At 46.8% G+C, this 21,480-nt stretch overlaps 1 protein-coding gene across 2 annotated transcripts in view; it reads right to left on the bottom strand.

Moving 5' to 3' along the window:
* The window catches only part of insrb (insulin receptor b), a 70,343-nt gene that overhangs the window by 29,755 nt on the left and 19,108 nt on the right, over positions 1-21,480 (bottom strand). For both annotated transcript variants that reach the window (XM_042224272.1, XM_014336389.2), the window contains one exon: positions 20,371-20,919. In XM_042224272.1, the coding sequence (XP_042080206.1) occupies positions 20,371-20,919 (549 nt within the window). The remainder of the gene's footprint in view (positions 1-20,370; positions 20,920-21,480) is intronic.

A 21,480-nucleotide genomic window follows, 5' to 3' on the forward strand; every position in this document is an offset into this window, starting at 1 on the left:
TGCTTCAGCCGCCCATTATCTCCTCACATTAGACACAGAGAAAGTCAAAGACACAACTCAAATTGCTCTCTGTCCTCGAGTTTTTCAAAGGCCCGATTGTCACAGTTCTCCCTTCCTCCTGTCCTCTTTCCTCACTCCGTCCTTCTTTCTTCCCTGCCTCCTTTCCTCTTTCAGGCTTTCTTGTATTTCAGGGGCGTTGAGTTCGCGTAGACCTTCTGACCGAGGCGAGGGCTGCGTGGAGTCCAGGATGCCAAGAAACTGGACTTTTTACCGAAGCCTTGAAAGGACATGAATAAACTGTATAAGTAATGAATAAACAGATTATCTGATTAAATTCTTGTTATTAAGACACAAATGAACCACTTAAACTTTTGCTTGTTGTGTGTTTCTCTGGTTGATAACATTTAATGTACAAACCAATAATGAAACTGGACCATGTGGCCTTTATTCAGCGACACGATGAAAGCTGGAGCCAAGTTTCTGTTTTCCTTTAACTGGGTTACACTCGGCAGCACAGATGCTGCGTGTAGATTAAAAGGTAGCAGCGAGCATGCGCAGACAAACACGCACAGAGCGTCTGCAGGTAAACACGACGTCTGCCTGAAATCAAAAGCAGGACAAACAAGGAAATGATTTCACACAAACAAATGAACAGACAAGAAAACACGAGCGCGCGCACAAAGCTCCGTGCTGGTGTGTTTGTGCAGGCCGACCAGCTGCAGCGAGCAGCAGTCACAGTGTGAGGCCAGGGCGGGATGGCTGCACTGCAGATGCTGGCTGTCCTATTTCATATTCACAGCATAGCACTACATAGAGCCACGGTGCATGGGGAGAGGTGTGCGCACGTGCGTGCACGCGCAGAGAAGAGCACAATGTGGATGCACATGTCAATCGTGCAGCTTCAGAAAAGATGGGAGGGCTTCTAAAGACTTGAGGAATTTCAAGGGAACGCTTCGTTCCGACAGATGGAAAAATATAGGCGGCAAAAAACCAAAACAGCTAAAGTTAAAGAGCTCTCAGTTAAAAACATGCCCCCTCTGCTCTTTTTACAAAAATCGGAAGACTCCCATCCTGCCCGTCTCCTCCTTCCACTCGCTTCCCACAGGGCCTCAGGAAGAAGCTTTTAGTCTGGGAGGAAGGAGGGAAACTCTTCATCACGACTCGGAGAAACAGGCCTGTCACATTCCCAAACTGAAAACACAGCACACGGCTCACGTGTTGCAAACATGTTCTAATGACGTTCCTTTGTTGGAAGAAAACGGACCCTTCCTTCGTGCCCTTTAACCCCTGACCCGACACAACAATGGTGGTGCTGTTGCTGCTTGACTAAAGTCTGGAAGAATTACATTCGATAAAGGGCACAAATCTTTGTAGCGTAACAGGCTGACAGTAAATAAGATCAGGTGCACAACGGTGTGTAGAGAGCAGCCACCGACCTGAAACGTACCTGGTTACAAACTGTAACATATACAGATTAGAACATTTTTCCCAAGGAAAAATAAAGCTGTGGTTATCAAACGGTGAGAGCCATCTTTCCATCAGCGCAGCGAGCAGCCAATGAAAACAGCTGAGACACCCGACCGTGGTGTCTCCGGGGGCCGGTGTGGCTCATCATGGAGGGTGTTAGTCATAATCACAACAGTGACTCAGACTCACATGGATCAGAGGACTTTGGGAAATATCGAGACATCCCGTACTCTGGCGTTTCATCACGTTCCCCTTTTTCTTTTGTCCTGAACTGGAAGTGCTGATGACACCAGTCAAACCTCAGGACTGAATCCACCAGGAGAGAAATGCGTCTCTCCCACCAGCACCGACTCTGCTCCAGTCCCACCTCACTGTGAGCGGCGGCCGTGATGTCATTTCTATGCGACACAAACAGAAGCCAACGATGGAGGCGATGCTACACCGGCTTGTAAACGTCTGCACGGTGTTGATTTAGGTGCAGCCGTTACCTTCGTTGCCAGGTTTCAAAAAATGGCAGATTTGAGTCTTGTGAAGGAGTCGCTCTCGTGACTCATCCTACCACGTCACTTCCCGGCCAATCAGTGGCATGCAGTCTGCTGATGTCATATTTTTGGCCCAAGTCATCTCGCTTCAAACCTCAAAAACCTATCACGGTCGAGTCGAGATAACTGCGACTGGAAGAGAGCGTTGGCCGTGCACTGACGGGATTCGAACTACCGGCTACATCTCTGGGAACAAGCTGTGCCATCAGGTGACCAACAAACGGTTCAACTAAATCCAAGTGTCCCAAAAACATCCTGTTCCTGTGTGAACAGGAATAAAACACATACCACAGAGTTTACATGTTCAACAGGACCCTAACGTCAGCTGACTGGGATGATAACTTACTGTCTGCTCGCCGATCCACCACTTCAACATTAATGGAGCGCACGCCGCTCTGAAACCTCCCCTAATTAAAATCTTAGTTTCAATAACTGCCAGAATGAAGAGAGTTGCCATAAGCACACAATTAACTGCCAAACAGAGAACCGGGGGATTACACGCGTGTGCATGCCTATAACGACAAGCTTTACATATGGAGGGGAGGAGACGCATCACTACAGCTTACCAGGAGCCACGCGTATCATGCAGCAGCACCTAGAGTGATAGGGACGCGCTAGAATAAGATCTGATCTGACGCCCTGTGCCCTGGCATGACGACGGCGCTGACGAGCGCCAGGAAGGAAAAGCAGAGGCCAGTGCAGCCTGCGCGAAATGCACGCAGCGATACGGACACACGGGAGAGGCGACGGGTGAACGGAAGGTGGAGGGCGAGGCGGAAGGGTGAAGCTCAAAGGGAGGAAAACGCGCTGAAAGGAAAGATCCAGAAAAAAGCCTGGGGTGCGAGGGGTCGAGCAGGCGGTGCAGGCACGCGGCCACTGCGGGGGAAACACTTAGCGAAGTACGACAACCAAACCACGTGGATTTACCAGCACAGAGCGGCAGGACTGCGTCCCCTCCCCCAGGCTCGTTTTCCTCTCCTCGAATTTGTGGGGCGTCTCCTCAAAAGCAAGATTAAGTAGCCGACATGTTATTCACTTACAGAGTCATTACGATGGTCATACATTTATGGTCTATTTAAAATATCTAAAATATTACCAACAAACATGTTCTTGCATTTATATGGACACCTGAAAACTATAATTAATACATTCACTCACTCTGGTTTACGAGCCGTTATCTAAGTAAACGCCCTCAGAAGTATCAACACAGCTGTTTGAACAAATTAGCAAAACAAATAAAACTTTGCTTTAGCGTAAAAACATTATTTGTAAAGAGCACTACATGAAATATTGAAGCCCGTCATATATCTGCTTCAAAGTACATGACAGGAAGTCCAGGTTAGTGCCACCCTCACCGTTTCTGTCAGGAAACCTGCCGAAGCTGCTTTTTCACCGTTGGCAGCAGAAGACAAAGAAACAAAACCTTTAATTTCTGCAAATGTGAGTCTGAACTGAGTAATCCTGAATTCTGCGTTTCAATATTCCCTCAAAGTATCCAAAAAACAAACATCTTCATGTTTATGGCCCACTTTCATGTCATAAATAATACGGGTGGGGGAAAAATCGATACTGTGTAGTATCGTGATATTTTGTTTGCTAATAATGTATCGATCAGGGACAGCAGAAATCGATATTTTGTTACAAAAAAGGTTTTTGTGCTCTGACTTCAGAGCATGTTGATCCTTTTTCTGAGCAAGAATCCTGACACTGTCAAATGTGTTTAACTTGTTTTATGGCAGCAATAAACATGACAGTTTACTTATTTTAATTTAAGACATGTTTTATTTTAATTAAGTTTAAAACTTTTTTATTTAATGTAAAATTATATTTTGTTTTAATTTACTTTCAAATTCTTCAGTTGCTGAAGGGGCTGCATAGTTTTCATAATTGCATAGTTCAGAATAGCTTAATTGTACCAGATGGTTGCATTCAGTTAAGTTGGACTAGACTGTAATACAAACCGTTCAGTTTGTCAACAATAAAACTGAAATGAGAGAAAGACTGAGTGCGAGACTTTGATATTAGATAAAATGAATATTGATAAAGTTTACCTTTATGGTACAGAATCTGAATATCGCAAAATATTTTTAAAAAATTGCAATAATATCGTATCGTGCGTTAAGTATTGTGATAATATCGTATCGTGGGATGTATGGTGATTCCCACCTCTAATAAATAAAGGACACGGTATCCTCTCTTCTGTAAAATCAGAGTGAAATAAGAGTTGCACAATCAAAATAAGTGAGTCTTTGGAAATGACAGAAAGTGTTTTAAACTCCAGATTGGTACAAATCTACATGTGCGTGTCGGACACCTGCAAACGAGCTCTTTAATTCGTCTACGACTTTATTCCAAAAGATCCTCCAACAACACTGGAGGTGCTCGCCTCTCTTATAGCTGCAGTCTGGGCCTAACGTGGATCTTAAGCCAGACTGAGGCACATGGTGTCCCTTCAGGGGCCTGGGCTGGGGGAACAAAATCAAGCTGAGGGATTTTCCCAGCAGGCGACTTCTGGAGGAGAACCATCCAACCACAAAGGAGTACCTGTTTGTGTCATAACACCATACGTGTGTGCGTGCACAGAAATAATAATTCATACCAGCGTGAAGGACAAAAGAATAAAGAACACAGCACATACAACACGAGGGGGGGGGGCTGAAGAGGCCCTGCTCATCCTTGGAGGTGCAGGTGTTGTCAGCAGAGGCCCCCTCCAACCGTCAGTGGGAGTGAGTGGGTGGGTGTGTGGGTGGTGCACAGAGAAACACAGCAGCCAGAGGTAAACAGGGAGAAGCCGAGCTGACATTGTTATTTATCCCTGTTGTTACCAAGAGACGAAAACGCTCTGAAAACTCAACACTGCAGTTTAAACACACCAGTTTATTTCTCTGTAGCACAAACTGGTGAACTGGGCCTAATTTCTGAGGCAACAGCAGCCTGTTTATCCCAGCGAGTCTCACTCAAGCATGGATTTGACCTCAATGTTACTGCAGCCTCGTGTTCCAGTGTACACCGACTACTTTACTGGTTTCCATCCTCTCATCGTGCTGAATGCTGAGAGACCCGAATGGCAAACACTGTATTCAGTGTAAGGAACGTGCTTCACAGGATCCTATTATTATAACACGGCACGTTGCAGTCATACAGCGAGAGCATTTCTAAGAAATAAGCACCAGAGTCTTGAGCTCCTAAACTCGGCTCTGTGTCTTTTCCCTGTGACAGACTGAAAACGACAGCTTACGTACTTCAGCCAGACTCCATCCAACCAACGATCCTCGAGCCCCAACTGGCTCAGAATATACCGCACCAAGGCCAGCGGCGTGAATAACATCACGCTCCTAAGTGGAGGTGTGAGCGTAACATCACACATTAGAGTAACTGAACCACGAAGCAGATTTACACACAAACGTAGCAAACAATGAAAGACAAGAATTTTCTCTCGAGCTGCTGCCAAAACAAACACGATGAGAGCAAACAGAGGAGCCCGGCCCTGCAGCTCCGCTGGCTGCTGCACCGCTGTTATTCTAAGAAATGCTGCTGGTGTGCAGATCCGTGTGTGAGCGGGAGGAAGAACGTTCGCATGTGATGCGCGGGGAGAAGTTTGTGGAAGTGCACTTTTTATATAAACCGCTCCAGCGCCCGTCACCAGGGAGCGATGGGAAAAACGTGAGCGACGAGCTTCGCGAAGCACGCAGCTCGCTCGGCTGCTCGCGGCGTAACAAAATAAGCAAGAACAAAGTGTTCAATGAGTTTTTAGTGTGCAGTAAAACCCGAGCTTCTGCGGCCAGCTTCTAAATATGATACTCGCTTCGACACCACAACGCCGCTGTACAACAGATGTGATTCTCCGCCGCAGACCATTGGACAGGCAGAGGTAAACAGCCGTGGATGTGTGCGTCTTAGTAATGAGATTGTAAAAAGTAGAATGAGGACTAAATTAAATCAGCACAGAGGGGAGCGTCTGAGCGGTCGAGGGGAGACAGTAAACAGGTGCCGCTGCCCGATGGCATCAGCAGCCGCGGCCGAGTTCACCTGTCGACAGGCTGACCAAACGTAACAAAGAGGAGACCGTCCTGTTTCCCGCCGTACACAGAACTGTGAGACCAGAACGCCGACGCTCATTTCTTTATATTTTACTAGGAAAATAGAAGATAGGTGCAGCCACTTATTCAAACCTGCATGTAAAGACAGGATATAAGCGTGAACTCTGTGAGACGAGCGCTCTTTGCCTTTCTGTGAGAGGAGTTCGGCCTTCTTGAAGGACGTTCAGAGCTCTTTGTTGGATGTTGGCCGCCTTTTGTTCTCGTCTCTGTCGAGATGATCTCACACTGCTTCAGTAATGTGGAGGTCATGGCTGATTTATTTACTTATTTTTGATCCAGGTTTGTCTGTTTTACTGCGTTAACAATGTTGCCGCCCTTCCTCGTAGCACATTTCTGATGCTGGATGTTTTTCCTGTGACCTTCAGATACTCTTCTGCCCTTCATTTGTGCTGCTTCCTTGAATCTGAGATATGCTTAGTGCAAAAACATTGCTTTATGTCTTTTAAACTGTTGTCTTTGGCAGAAATGGAACAAATTATTTGCGTACAATTAAAAACCGGTTCTTTGCTAAATTATCGGTTGTGCGGACACAACACTGGTTCATTGCTTAGGTTAGGTGTCTTTTTATGCTTGAGAGATTCATAAGCGAGTGCATAAGCATTTCTATGAAAACGGTCAGGTACAAGGACTAGACTGAACATGAATGGAAAAGCAGCCGACGTACAAAGAAAAACTTTATAAAACCCTCGTGAAAGTCTGGCTCCTCTGACGCAAAATACTAGGAAATGGGAGCTGGCTCTAAAAGATCAATTTCAGTATTTCTCCTAAAGATCAAACAAACAGCCACCATGCAGATACGATCATCTTGAACTGGCGAGACGCTCCATGTGTCGTAGCTACTGACTCAGTTATCTCCGTCAGCGGTATACGTGAGACAAAGAGCCGAGAGCATTTGTTTCAATCAGCACGTGCAGTATAGCGCCAGACAGTGCCTCCTACAGACATACGTCCAGTCGAAGACGACTAGGAGCTGAGTTTGTCATCCAAGCTGTTCTCCACATCCATCACTGCTATCCAATAACGAGACGGGTCGCAACCGCAGAGGCGACCTTGAAGGCGCACAGACTCCGAGCTGCATCAGAGGGACCGTTGATGTTCAGAAGGACGCTGGTGGACGTCCATGCAGTCGCAGGCTGCTCCACTGACGCAGCGTCATCTTCAGTATTAAACAACCAGTGTACAAAGTTTCATGAGGTAAAATATTTATCGCAGGTGCAACAGATTATTTTCTGCTTTAACCGACAAACAGGAACCCGTCCCAACGCTTCCACCTCCTTTGTGCTAATGCCGACCATCGCCCTCTTTCTAGCCCCGGCCCAGTACCTCAGTGTTCCCTTTCTTGCCTCCTGGGAGTAAAAGAGGCACAAAAACAGCCAATGGGACGCAGCTCTGGCCTTGCTCACATATTTGCACATGGACATTAAAACTCAGCTCGCAAACTTGCATCCTTGTCCCCCATGAGCTCAGTGGAACCAGCCCCCCCTCGCTCTGCTGTTATTGGTCGAGGCAGGCAGCAGGAAGAGAGATGGTTGGTGATAAAGGCGACTTAACCCAGCATTCCTCCTGGGGGCTTATATTTTATGTGGGAAACAAGCAAAGCCATTTGTCAAAGGAACAGCTTGAACTTCACACTCATTTTGCAATCCCAGCACCGTGTATCGTGTAAAAACAGCAGCAGTATAAACTACAGAAGGATTCACTGGAGAGCTTTTCCCCTCCTGGGTTTCTTATTTTAGAAGCAGCCACACTGAGGAAACAGCAGCTCCAAAATGGTGGTTTGTGTACTGGATTCGCTGGCTCGTGGCCCGCTGACGGACGGTGTTGTTGTTGTCATGTGTCCGCTAATGTGCGCCGCTCCTCGCTCATGATTGATATGATTTACAGGATCACGTGCTTGTTGTCCACACACTGGAAATACTGGTTCCACCTGGTTCTCATTAACCTAAACTCAGAGTCTGTAGGTCAGATGTTGCTACAATCACACACTAGAAGTGGAAAACTGACAGCACATGACGGCAAATTCCACACGGGGAAAAAAAAGATCCTCATTCCACTCCGTTCATGTCAAGACACAAATCACACGAGGACAGATGATATACAGGCTCAGTGCACGCACAGGAACACAGGTGCATCGCTCTTCATCCAAAATACCAGCAGACCACAGGTGTGTGCGGCGCACTGCAGCATGCATGAGTGACAGGCTGCGAGCAGCGCCACAGAGCACAACCTTCTTTAGTTGCAACAATGCCTTCACGAGGCTAGAGCACGCTAAACATCAGCTGGGCCGCACGTCACTCTGCGGGTGATACGCGCACATTCATCGCAAGAGACTAGCTCACTAGTTCATAATCTAAATTAAGCAGCAAGCAACGAGCACTACTCAATGTCATCTTCAGTATATACAAGTGCAGAGGCTGTTTAAAAAGTGGCTTTGCTGCTTTGACATAACTAATCCAGCAACACAACAGATGGTGGAAAAGCTGGTTTTTGCTTACGTTTGACTTTGGAGGCAATAAGGGCAAAACTACAACATATGAAGACATGACAGCCGCTCTTTTCTCCAGGGTGTCCAAATTTCAAAGCATGTGTATACACGGTGTCATGCAGATGTGCAGAGAGAGCATAGACCGGTCGAAGCTGAAATCTACAGATGTTCCTGAAGGCCTCACAAACACACAATGTTAGGTGGTAGTAGTGTATACAAGCTGCTGCTGTCACACATTTCATCATAAATAAATCCCTGAACATGACTCAAGGTTTTTTCACGGCCATCTGAACAAAAGAAACAAGATTTTGTATCATTGTTTTAGTTGATTTAACTCAACACATGACGACAGGTCAGACTCTTCACACTGGCCTCCCACTTTAAGATGCTGGTTTGGACTTTTAGAGCTTTACATGTCCAATCATCCCCACAGGTCCCTGAGGTCTGGTGGTCAAGGCTTACACCCACTGGAGACGCAGCATTTTGCCACAGCGGACTCTGATCTGCCTCCCACCGACTCGGAGATCTGTGGCTTAAAAAGCTGCTAAAACACAACTTTATCTCTCACAGTGGCTCTGAGGTGCTTTACAAATGCAACTTTTCTTACTTTGTTAGACTACTGTTAAATGTATCTTGAGAATGTCATTAAGTGATGACTAAATGATGCGTGTGCGTCGCTGTGTTTGCTGATAGAACTGCACAAAAACTAAAAATGTACTTTTCTAAAATCCAGTATTTTTCTCAAACGTGCATCTTTGTACAGTAACTCAATGGGGTCATGTTATTATCGGTACAACTGACACAACCTTTACACTACACCTAAACCCAGCGGTGAGATGCTCTGTGCAAGAACACACAGCAGCACATGTGATCCTAAATCACACACACAACCAAGCCGCAGAGAAAGCCGAAGAAAAGGCTTTCAGTCACCGAGCGCTCGCAAACCGCTTCTGCCAACAACACACGAACTGTGGACAAACACGTTACAGCCAATCACATGGGGAGTAACTCAGACGCGCACCAATCGCCGGCAAACACATTGCCAAGCAGCCATCTTTAGTAACAGGAGCCAGGGCTGACAAGTTTGGTCTATCATTTTGAGGCCCAGAAATTCCTGCATGTCTGCATACCACAGCGTGCAAGGAGAGAGGGAGGGGAGAGGGAGGGAGAGGAGGGAGAGTACAAAGTAAAAGAACGGGGGACAGAAAGGAGAAGAAAGGGAAAAGGGAGGAGGTGCAGAGGGAGGATCCTGGCCATAAGGTGGAGCATCAGAAGCAGTGAAGAGAAATGGAGAGAAAGCAAAAACAGATTTTTGTCCTCTTTAGTGCTCCGTCTCAGCTGTTATCTCTTATACAGACCAGATATCTGGACACTGCTTTCACTCGTCTCGAGGGCAGAGGGGCCATCAGAGTGTAGCAAGAGCTCGAGGAGAGACGGTCAAGTGCAATGCATACGACAGCAACCGCTCGCACTTCTGAGATAACAGGGAGACAGCAGCAGCCATTGTTACTGTCACCACTCTGCTATCGACAGAAGACACGTGGTTATCAAAGCGTAGTTATATTTGAAAAGCAAATTTATATTGCTGTTCAAGCTATCAGGCTGGCAGTAAAGATGACAAAAGGCGCCAAGCGGCCTCACGGACAGGACTACTTTTATTCTACCGGATCCGTATGACATCATCAGGACTGACAAGTCCGAAGGAAGCAGGCCCAACGCTAAAGCGCGGCGTGACGACACGAACACCGGTGCCACCGAAGTTTATCTTACAGGTTGCGTTCATGTGAACGTTAAAGCGTGTCACCCACTTTTGTTTCTGCGTAAACATTTCTTATCAGACGTGTTACGCGATGACTCGGGCAGACGGCCTCTACGAGCTCCCGATGCTACAAGTCTCAACAGAAAAGTGGTGGAAGGTGCAGGCCAGAGGAAAGTCTGCACACTGGACCCGTGCCAGCCGACGTACTCAGAGCAGGGGTGATGAAGCCAGCGCAAACTGGGTGAGCTGGTGGGTTTCTAAATATGGAAAACTTTACTACAACCTTTAATGGCACAGCTTCCTCTGGAGCTCTGCTCATCTGAATAATATAAGGATGTGAAATCAGGAAGTTTACACTGCTTCATAAATCATCCTGGAAAAATATGACTAAGTTTAGATATGAAAAGTGCAGGAAGTCACTGTGGTTGTGAAGAGGAGGATGACAAAAAAAACAACAATACTTTTTCCAGCGTGTCTGCATTTAAGCGACGCGGCCGGGAACGCGTGCACCGCTCCACACTGGCACCTCCCGTCTTTGTGAGTCACACTGCAGTGTGCGCATGAACCCATTTATGTGTCCGTGTTGTTGCCTCTATATACGCTCACCCCCAACCTCGGTGGTCCCAAAGTCTCCCAGTGATCCTCCTCTGCAGTTACTAACTCATCTGAAGTTACAGAAGTATCACCTTTGACCTCAGACACAGAGGCCTAAAGACCGGTCGACGGAGAAAAATGTGTTTTCTTTGACTGGTTGGCAAACCATTGCTGGACGCTGCTGACAGATTGACTGCTAAAGCCCAATCACCCAGGCCGGGAGACCGGTCAGTGACCCTCCGGCAACTCCGGGTCACTATGGAAACAGATGACGAAAAGCTGGCGGATGGTTTCTGACAGTCACCAGATGAAATTGGTCACAAAGAGGTTTACGGTGGAAACCACTTTCAGCTTGCTTTGGTTGCTAGCAGGTTGCTGCTCACCTGCAGTTGAAATCTGAAGGTGTGTCTGCAAACACTTGCCAACTAGCTGTAGCGAGCGTGAAAAGTATGACACGAACAGGAAACGGAAAACGTTCTCCTTCAAAATAAAAGTTGTCCCTTTTGAAACGTGTTGGGTGCAGCGAGGAGGCACCAGTTTGACCACACTTCAAGTTTCCACTTTGCGTGGAAGACGTCGATTTCTGTGCAAACACTAACCACAAGCAAAATGTGGGTGAACAGAGCAATCTGCTACCAACCAATCAGAGGCTTTTGGCGCACTTTGCAACCTATTTCGCCTAGCAACAGCCAGCCACTTCTAGGAACCACTCGCCACTTGTCGGTCGCGGAATACAAATTTTTAATTTGTGACCAGTTGTTGCCAATTATCTGCTGATAGTCTCCAAGCCTTAGTGACCGGGGTCTTTAATAGGCTGACCGTCAATGCTCCCTTCACAGACACTTAACACATCCTGGGTACGCAGGACTCTGAAGGACACTCTGGGTTTTTCTGCCCTAACAGAAACCTGTTAAACAGTTTAAAGGAAAGAGGCATTTCTTTAAGGCCAAGGACATGAGAAGTGACTGATCCGAGTCTGGACAGAGCAAAGTGGAAAGAGTTGGGTTTGGAAGGAACTTCAAGGATGGCGAGGTCACATGAGGACAAACGAGTTCAGCTTAGGAGAAACAAAGTTTCATTTCCAGCACTGACTTTTGAGGTTTCTTTTTTTTGCTACAGCGAATCAAGGCGCATGCATTTATTATCAAACAGAGTTCTCAAACTGTGGGAAACGGTACTTTCCCAAGGAGGTGATAAAAGAAAAAAGAAAAAACTCGGGAATTTTGAATGTCCAAACATTTCACCCGACCCCTTCAGTCGAGCCACTCTACCACCTCAAAGCAAGGCATGAAATTCCAAGTACCTAACAGAGCATAACCATCACGTACCGCAAACGCAGCACGCACTAATAGCCCCTAACAGGACTTTCTCAGATCACGTATGCATGAACACAGAGGATCTATGCTCCACTGAAGCCAGCAGTGTTTGTTTTTACAGTGAGTTAATGAATGTACAGGTAGGTGCTGCATCTGCTGCGGCTGAGGAACCCGGGACTTCTTCGAAAGCCGTCGATGGCGTAGGGAGGAACTGACTGTTATCAGGACCCGATTATATAAAAATACTTCAGATTTAATGTTGCACGTCTGTTTGGAAATACGAGAATCAAAACTGCAATTCTGCATGTATTTGTATCCAAGCAGTGCAGAACAAAATGACCACGTTTGTCTTGTCGGTGCAGTAACGCTAAATGTATTTCTTTTCAACCAGGGCAGCCTGTCATGTGCTTTACTGCTGTCACCCTGGTTTCTGTCCTCAGCTCTGTTTCACTCACACTGAGCAAATCTACATTTCTGTCCAAAACCCAAAGATGAGCCTGACATGTTAGCCTGACATGTTAGCCTGACATGTCTGCTGCGTCATGACTGGAAAATGTAAAAAAAAGGACAAAAGTCCTTCAGACATAAATATGAATAAAGTCGTCTCTCATGGTCGTTGCAATCAGAATTTTCCAAAGTTGCATCAAAAGCAAACCGCTAATGCATGAAAACAGAACAAAGTTGGTTTCAGCAATCATTTAGTACCAATACATTTAAGGTTAAAGGTCAAAGCAGCCTTCACTGAGCAGAAGGAAATGTCAGCGCCATGTTAATTGTTACAATGTACTGCGGTTATATTTGTCACCTGTCAGCACGTTGGGACAACTCTATGACGGCGGGCTACTGTTGAACAGGGCGAGTTTTACTGCTGCCAGTATTTATACGGTTCTATTTATGAGGCCAACGTGAGTTTTAGATATTTGGAACGAAGACACGGTGTGTGTGAGGATGTCAGGAGGGTGGCCTCATTTTCTGGACCAGCTCTGCGAACCTGTTTGGGGTTTAAAGGCAGAACATTTAGCAGTGATGTGAAAGCTCAGAGCGAGGGGATGGATGGTGGCCCTGAAAGGTCAAACTCCAAGCAGAGAAAAGTGCAACGGAAAAGAAAATCTCACAGAGCACAGCAGAAGTGTTTCTGGGGGCACATTAACGTGACGGACCAGATGACAGAAACCCAAAGACCAAAACACACTCTGAAGAGGCTGAAGGTTCATCGGTACAAGTCTCAATGATGATTTATGAAATACTGCAGACACACGTTTGCTGTTAGCATGTTAGCATCTCCCCAAAAACGCTTTCAATGCGTTTTTTTCCTACTTATGTATTTGTGATTTATTCATCATCTGCTTGCTTTTGCAGCCTGTTTCCCCGTTTGACCCCTCAGGACCACCGTAGAATAGAGAATACTCACTAACAAATGTGTTTCTGATGTCAGAGCTAGAAGCAGCTGTCACCTGATCGGCCAAAACACAGCAAATGCAGCATTTCTCTGCAGGGCTATGATCATTTGACTGATCTTCCCTTTCCATCCACCACCCTCACAAGTACATAACCCTTCCTTCAATTCTCCAGCTTTTCCCCGGAGCTGTACAGCAGTAGGAAGTACTTCAGGACAAAGGCAGGAAGTAATGAGGAAGTCCCTTCAGACGCGCAGGCTGCAACAACTGTTTGCTTGCCAGCAGGCTTTCCTACACAGGGAAACACATTCGAGTGACACATTACAAGCGGATAAACCACTGTTGTCCTTAAAGATGACGTCAAGTTCCTTCTCGGTCTCCAGCTGCACTGATTTAACAAATGATAAACGTGAGTTTAAAAACAAAACAAGAAAGCAGTAGCCATGAAGGCTCGTAACCTCAGAAGCCCCGCCCTCTCCTCACTATATGAGCTACTACCATTTCTGCTAGCAGCCAGGCTCATGACGTGGGCAGCGGTGTCAGTGTGCTTAGTCTGCAGCCACGTATTTTTTGTGCATGTGTCTATGGGAATTGTACCAGTACACAGTGTGTGTGTGTGTGTGTGTGTGTGTGTGTGTGTGTGTGTGTGTGTGTGTAGCAGGATATGGAAGTCCAAGTCCATTGATGAGCAAGCAGAGAGAGGAGAGGGAGGAGTTTTCCTGATCCCCCGGGTGCTCAGCTAGCGCTACTCTGTACTCATGAACGCACAAATGGAGGCTGAGGGAAGTGTGCACGCGCACACACGCACACACTTGCACATGCACATACAGAACTGATGCCAGCTTATCAAAGTTAATTTGGATTTGTTAACAAGGATGCAAGCTGCCGGGGAGGAAAGCAGGAGCTCGACTGCTACCTCTCCCATCTGTCTGTCTCTGTGCTTCCCTCTTCCTCCTCTCTTAGTGTTGCCTCTTGCACTCTTTGTCCCTTATAAGATATTAATGGTAATCCATCACTACAGCGAGTGAGTGTGTGTACTGATGTAATGCAAGCCACGACGGGGAAGCTTTAACTATCGCAAACAGAGAGCGTCGGAGAGAAGCGTTCCCGTTTCTATGGCAACAAACGAGAGAAAAACGAGAACACGTGCGAAGCGCTGCGATTTGTTTCACTATCAGGACGGCCTCAGTCGTGCTTTAATCGAGAACTGGTTGTTATTTGTGTCCTATCGCTGGCGATGAACAAAACACCATCTTCGGTTTAATCATTGGAGTCGCAGCGAGTCGGGACTCAGGACTAAAGAGAGCGTCTAGAAAACTGGACATTTGGCTGTAATCTTCTGTGAAGCAAATAAATGAAACCTTCAGAAACTCTCGGCGTTTGAGATGAACCATTTAGAGCTCGGCAAGATGCATAAAACAGCGCATTACGCAAATACCACCGTATGTTACAAGCGCAGGCAAATCCTCCACTTTCTGCTTCGTCTTACTGTGTACAAGTTATTTATTTAACCACTTCCAGGCAGCCGAGCTAATTCCAGTGAGGGAGAGGAGGAGAAAACATCTGGGTCACAGTTCACGTCGCCCGGGGGACTCCTGACTGATTATTTGGTTGCATCTCCCAAACAGTTTTAACACAAATACGGCCTTCGGGTATTTACTCCATACATTTGTTCTTTTCCCTCCTCGTGGTACACTCGTCCCAACTGTTGTTGACAGAGGGAAAGCAAACCTGTGTGTGTGTGTGTGTGTGTGTGTGTGTGTGTGTGTGTGTGTGCTCGACAGGTGACTGGAACGCAGCAGGCATATAAGACAAACAACTCGCCTCCTCCTCCAGATGGAGGCTTGTGTGTTGAGAGCAGTGACTCAGTAAATGTGCAAAGGTTGTCGCTTCGCAGATCGGCGACGCGTCCGATGTAACGAAGCATCTGAACGCACGTAAGAGTTGTAACAGTTTGCATTGAATCCACACGGGAAGGTTATAAACTGATACTTCAGCAGGGCAGCAGCTTTCTGCTGCACAGCTCCATAATGACCTGAAATGATATGCACCACTGACACTCTACATGTGTCAACACAAACCATTGAAACATAGATAAAAACACACACACCTTGTTCCCTTAAAGCTTTTAACAGAACTGACACTCGGTCCCTTTGTGTTCGTATCCACGTCGTCTCCGTGTCACTGACTTTAATAGCTAATTACGAACAGCCGCTGCAGGAAAACTCCTTCGTTTACCTTTCATTAGAAACAGCTGAAAACAGCTGAGAAGGATCGAGAGAGACAGAGAGGAGAGTCAGGCAGAGACGCTTTCACAAAGGCCGGCGAGCAGAGCGCTCGGTTGCGCCCCTCCATCCGTAATACTGTCATTTCTGTCTCTCTGTAGCCGCCTGTAACTGGGCCGCTCACCTCTTTGGCAAAAGTGTGTTTGTGGCTTTCGAGTGTGTGTTTGTGCGTGTACCTGGGAGCCACACTTGAAAGGCCCCGCCATGTTTGCTTTGCTCTGTTTATTTTGCCCGCCCCCCCCGCCGATCTGGACCGTGTCTTATCCCGACCGACGCTCCGGCTTCATTTGATCGCATGAGAAGTAAAACTGATGGAAATATCAGAGGAAAAGGCCCACGAGCATCACAGACACTCATATGCTCAGTGCACGTAAAACACTTCACATGAATTCAATATAACACACTCATTTTAAAAAGAAACACTGTGACACATGAGCAAACATTCGTACTCATTCTCATCTGTATGTGCAAAGATTTCTGCAGGATCGGTTTCTTGGCCATGCAAAGTAACTTCTGAAGTCTTTAAGTACAAAAATACCTGGTGCACTGTTGCCAGGACACCACTCTGGCAATAAACACACACAAACAGAAAAATGACACCAACTTGGTTAACTCTGAAACCTCACACTGGCTTTTTCCCCCTTTTGCAAAGAACAAAGCGTACAGCTTACACATGCCTACAGCGACACGCTAAAATCCACTGTTTTACTACCAGTGAAAACACCTGCGTGCACAGTGCTGCAGCTGCTTCTCTCACAGCTTTTTACTGGTTTTTAGACGTCTGTGTCACAAAGTTGAAAGCACCGCTGCTGGGCGATGTCCAACTTGAATTCGACTCTGGTCAGGAGGACCACAAGGTCATTTCAGATGACGCAGTCGGATCCATTTAGAAACACCGTTACGGGTTTAACCTGCGGTGGCCTCGAAGGGGCACGGGTAATCCGTTTGTCGCTACGAGATGAAGCCGTGACTAGCTGCGTGTATCTGAAAACAATGGCAGCAAACAACAAAGCGTGGGCAGAGTGAACTTTGACCCAAAAAGCTTTCCATCCTCCTGGTTGTGTGGATGTTTTTGTGTGTGCGAGTTGTGCAAGCAGAGCGCAGGCTGGTGTGGTTGAACGCAGCGTGCCAGGCCTCGGCAGCAGATAGAGCTTATCTAAACAGGAGATCGACTGTTTGCTCCTGTTCCCTCGTTCGCTCGTCGCTGACTGTTCCTTTGTTTCCGCTCGCTTTACCTCCTTTTCCTTACTCCGTTCAGACACCTGTGAATATCTGTGTCTCCTCTCAGTCAAACAGCTTTCTTCCGACTTTTCTGGGGGAATTTAAACCACTTTCGAGTGATATTTATTCTACAGTTCTGTGCAAAAGTCTTGAGTCGCCCCTTTCGTGTCATTTCTTTTTTTAAAGGTGGTCTTGAGGAGTAGTTCTCCAGGTCTCGTGGAGCTCCTTCAACATTTTCTTTTGGACATTTTCAGCTTTTCTACCCATTTTCAGTCCAGTCCTGACTATTTTCCACGGAATCGTTTAACCACAGAAAGGCGCCCGACTCGAGGCATGAAACGGTGTCATGTCCACGCATAACAGAAAACTTAGCAAAGAACCGTTTTTTTAAATTATATTGTCACAAAAATGAAACTACAGAACAACAGTGTGCGATTCTGAATCTGAGGTAGGGCACATCTTAGCATTTAAGTGTCCTTAAAAAAAAATCTGAGGAAACTGGAGCACGAAAGCAAAAATGGCAGGTTTAAAAATAAAAATCTTTACTAACAGGATTCGACAGGCTCGTCTAACAAAGTTCAAGTGGTGTAAAAAATACTGCATTTTCACACAGTTTGCACGTTTCAATAAATCAACAAAGCTCAGATGAAAAAGTTCCAAATCAAAGCAGGTCCGTGTACGTCGTCACTTTACTTATCTTGGGTGAAACATGTGGGTGCACAGATTATCATCATGCCTACACACCTTGTCACAGATGCACAAGCACCACTGATCCGACACCCTTTCCGTTTCCTTTCAGGAGGTGTGTTTGTGAGCTGCATTCGTCTTCCTGCCAATCCCATACTTGAGCACTGTCAGAGATTTTTTTGTCTTTACTTAAAAACCCTCAGCAGAGACACAGTTACTCTGACTTTCTGCTTTATAGCGCAGGGTCCTGCACGGAGCTGCAGGTAGAAACTAGGTGCAGAAAACCTGCCAATCGCTGCAGGACTCCAGAGCATCAGCTGGAAACACAGACTGCTCGTGCTACCGTTGGTGAGAAAGCAACCGACTGAGAAACTACTGTAGCAGAGCTGCACATCTGAAGCTGCACATACGAACGAACAAACTAAACACACACACCAGAAACACACAAACAGCACTGGGCTACGATCCTCAGAGGTCATACATGCGGCTTGAACAGGTCATTTAGGGGCTCTGCACGGCTCAAAGTTCCATGTCTCACACACACACACACACACACACACACACACACACACCACACCGCAAAGCACACACACAGCCACAGAACACACCCACACCTAGACAAACACAGATGCAGATCGGAATGCAGGCTCTCTCTGGCTCTTACCTAAGGCCACTGCAACCCTATAAAAACACAACAAAAACAACCCCACAGTTTCCACTCACACATAAACTTTAATGCCCCGTCTAATGTTCCTCTGCTCCGCACCCGTGCATGTGTCTACGCTCGCACATGTCCAAGTTCGTAAACTGCCAGCGTTCATTCACAGAAGCCCTCATTAGTTTCTCCGTCACGCTGCGGATCTGCAGCTACATCTGCATCAGTATCGAACGGATACAAAACGCACTGCTGATACTGCGCTGCTGTTATCGTTACGGCTGCAGATGCACGTCGGCTTGTAATATTTAAGAGAACAGACGAGCACGTGGTTGCAGCTCCTGTAGGCTGAAAACACGCCTGTGGCGATGTAGCTCTCGTTTAGAGCAGAGCAGCATATCAGCCATACATCAGCGTTCACGTATCACCCCTGTGTGTGACACACACGCTGCTGCAGGCAGCACTGCAGGCAGCACTGCATCATATTCTAGAAATGGCTCCGGCTTTGACACCCAGCTCTTCACTAAACTGGTGTTGGTCACATTAGGCAGAGCGCAGCGTCAGACCTGAAGCAACAGATGTGCTCACGTCCGTGTCAGTGGGCTTTTTGTCTGTGCTGTTTTTAATGGACACAGCTGTTTGACTTTTATTTAGAGTATACAGGGTAAACCTAATCAGCTGTGCAGTAAATATGGATTCTACTGGACTGATCACATGACTCACAGTGCATAAAAAAAACAAAGTCCTTATTTATTTCATCCTGGACCCTCAGGTCAACAGTACCTCCTCCTCCTCCTTTAGAGACAGCCCTTCGTCTTTTTGAACAGCAGGTAGGCTGTTTAAAAATCTGTGTGTCAGCACTTATGCACCTCCAAACTCGGATGTCAGAGTTCGGGAGTGATGTCACGTTAGCGTCTCCCCAAAAATCCAGGAAACAGAATTCCTTTTGGCTCTTGGCGAGGTGGAGGCATTCGGGCATCACTAACAACAAAACACATTCATGGATCAAACCTGCTCGCTGCTGGTCACGTGACGTCTTTAATGAGTCAGAGAGTTTACAGTTTTCATTTCGTTTAGATTCAGCGCACAGGCCAACATCATCATCTCAAACCTTTGCCACAGTAAAAAGCTGCACTGTGAGTTTAAATAAAACTGATAGCAGCCACGTCCCATTCCTTTTAAACATCCAGCGTCGTGAACGATCTGCACTCAAGTCAAACTACCATGTTTGAGAGGAAGACTGAGACGTGGAGAAAGGCACTTCCTGTCTTATTTTCCTGACAGTAAGACCTGGCAGACAGTCGAGGAGGCGGGACTACAGGCCAGCTGCAGCGGTCGATGTTGGAGTATAAACACGGCCGAGGCTGGCACGCTTTGAAGGCTAGCCTGTCTGTCAGACACGAGACAGAAAAGAAAAATGTTTAAAAAAATAAAAACCAACACAGGCTATAATCGCCTTCAAAATAATAAGCATCCTCTCAGCGAGTCTTACAATAGAGGACGATCTCTGTGTTTATGGCAGGAACGAGCGAGCGGCTGCAGCGCTGAGCAAACCCACAGATGTTTTTTTGGTTTTGTTACTTTTTTACTAAACATTAAAACAAAACAATTTTATAACAAACGTTCACCTCAGCTCCAAAAGGGCATTTCATCCCATAATGCCTGCTTTAGTTTCCTGTTTTCTGACTCAGCATCTCACTCGAGTCCCTCCGCACACGAAGCAGATCCCGATCCTGTAATTACGGATCACTTGCACACATCGAATGCTAATCAGAGGGCGTGGCCACGACCCCTGGCTGCTCACACTAAGAACGCAGGAATCATCGTGTGCGCACGTTTAAAGACTGATCACAAACACTTACTTCTCTGGCAGTGATTCTGTGACCAGCATCGTCCCCTGAAGTGTCCGTTGATGGTGCTCTGAGGGCAGATGGTCTGACCTTGGGCTATGCCTGGACACACGTCTCCACACTCTCTCTCATTCTTATTGGCCACGATGAAGTTGTCCTCCACCGAGTCCAGGATCTTGGACCAGTCCAGAGTGGCCAGGTAACACAGGTCCGGATTCTTCTCGATCCTCACGGCGCCCCGGGTGATGTTCATGAGGCTGTACAGGCCCATCTCCTTCATCTGCAGCATCTCGTAAAGCACGAAAGCGTAGTTGAAGAAGAGGTTGTTGCCGCGGATCACCGTCAGGTTGGGGAACAGATCGCTGAGCGTCTCGAGGCCGTAGACCCTGAACAGCAGCACGTAGTCCGTCACCACTCGCAGTTTCGGGTAGCTCAGGCCGCGGAAGTCCTCCGTCCTGGTCTTAAACATGAGCAGGATTTTTAGGTGGCCCTCGATGATGGTGCAGTTCTCCAACGACTGGAGGTTGGTCACGTTATTCCGGATGTCCTTGCTCGAGCAGACTGAAAGGACAGACATAAGAAACAAGCACGTTTCAATTAATATAAGCTCATTACTTCTTGATTAATCTTTTAATCAGAAATGTTCAAACAGAACAATCAGTTTTCACAGATGACTGAAAATTTTCCATGGATGTCGTTTCTCACACACTGCAGCACGCAGCGGCTCATTTGTGACTTTATACTGGAAATGCTGTGTTTGTGACTGAAGCGAGGGTGCTGCACAGGTCAGGTGAATGCAGCACAATATTTGCCTATAACATTCATCCCTGTCATCACGGCGACGATGAAAACCTGTCCGCGGGACATTTGCATCCTTCAGAGAGCTGTTCATCTGGAAAATGTTGCTTTGGCTTTAATTCACATCAATTAGCCCGACTGTGGCAGGCTGAACAGACAAAAGGGCCTCAGTTTGCAGCTGCATTACAACAACTGCATGTGAACATCAGTACAAACTTCTTTCTCCCAGTTTCAGCCACAAAACCAGCGCCGACCTGCATCAAGGTGAAGAAAGACATTCACGAAGCGGCCACTCAAGTCCGAAAACCAGACTCTCCGCAATTG

Source organism: Haplochromis burtoni, unplaced genomic scaffold (assembly GCF_018398535.1).
Source record: "Haplochromis burtoni strain Fernald_Lab_line unplaced genomic scaffold, NCSU_Asbu1 Contig_133, whole genome shotgun sequence".
Taxonomy (NCBI): domain Eukaryota; kingdom Metazoa; phylum Chordata; class Actinopteri; order Cichliformes; family Cichlidae; genus Haplochromis; species Haplochromis burtoni.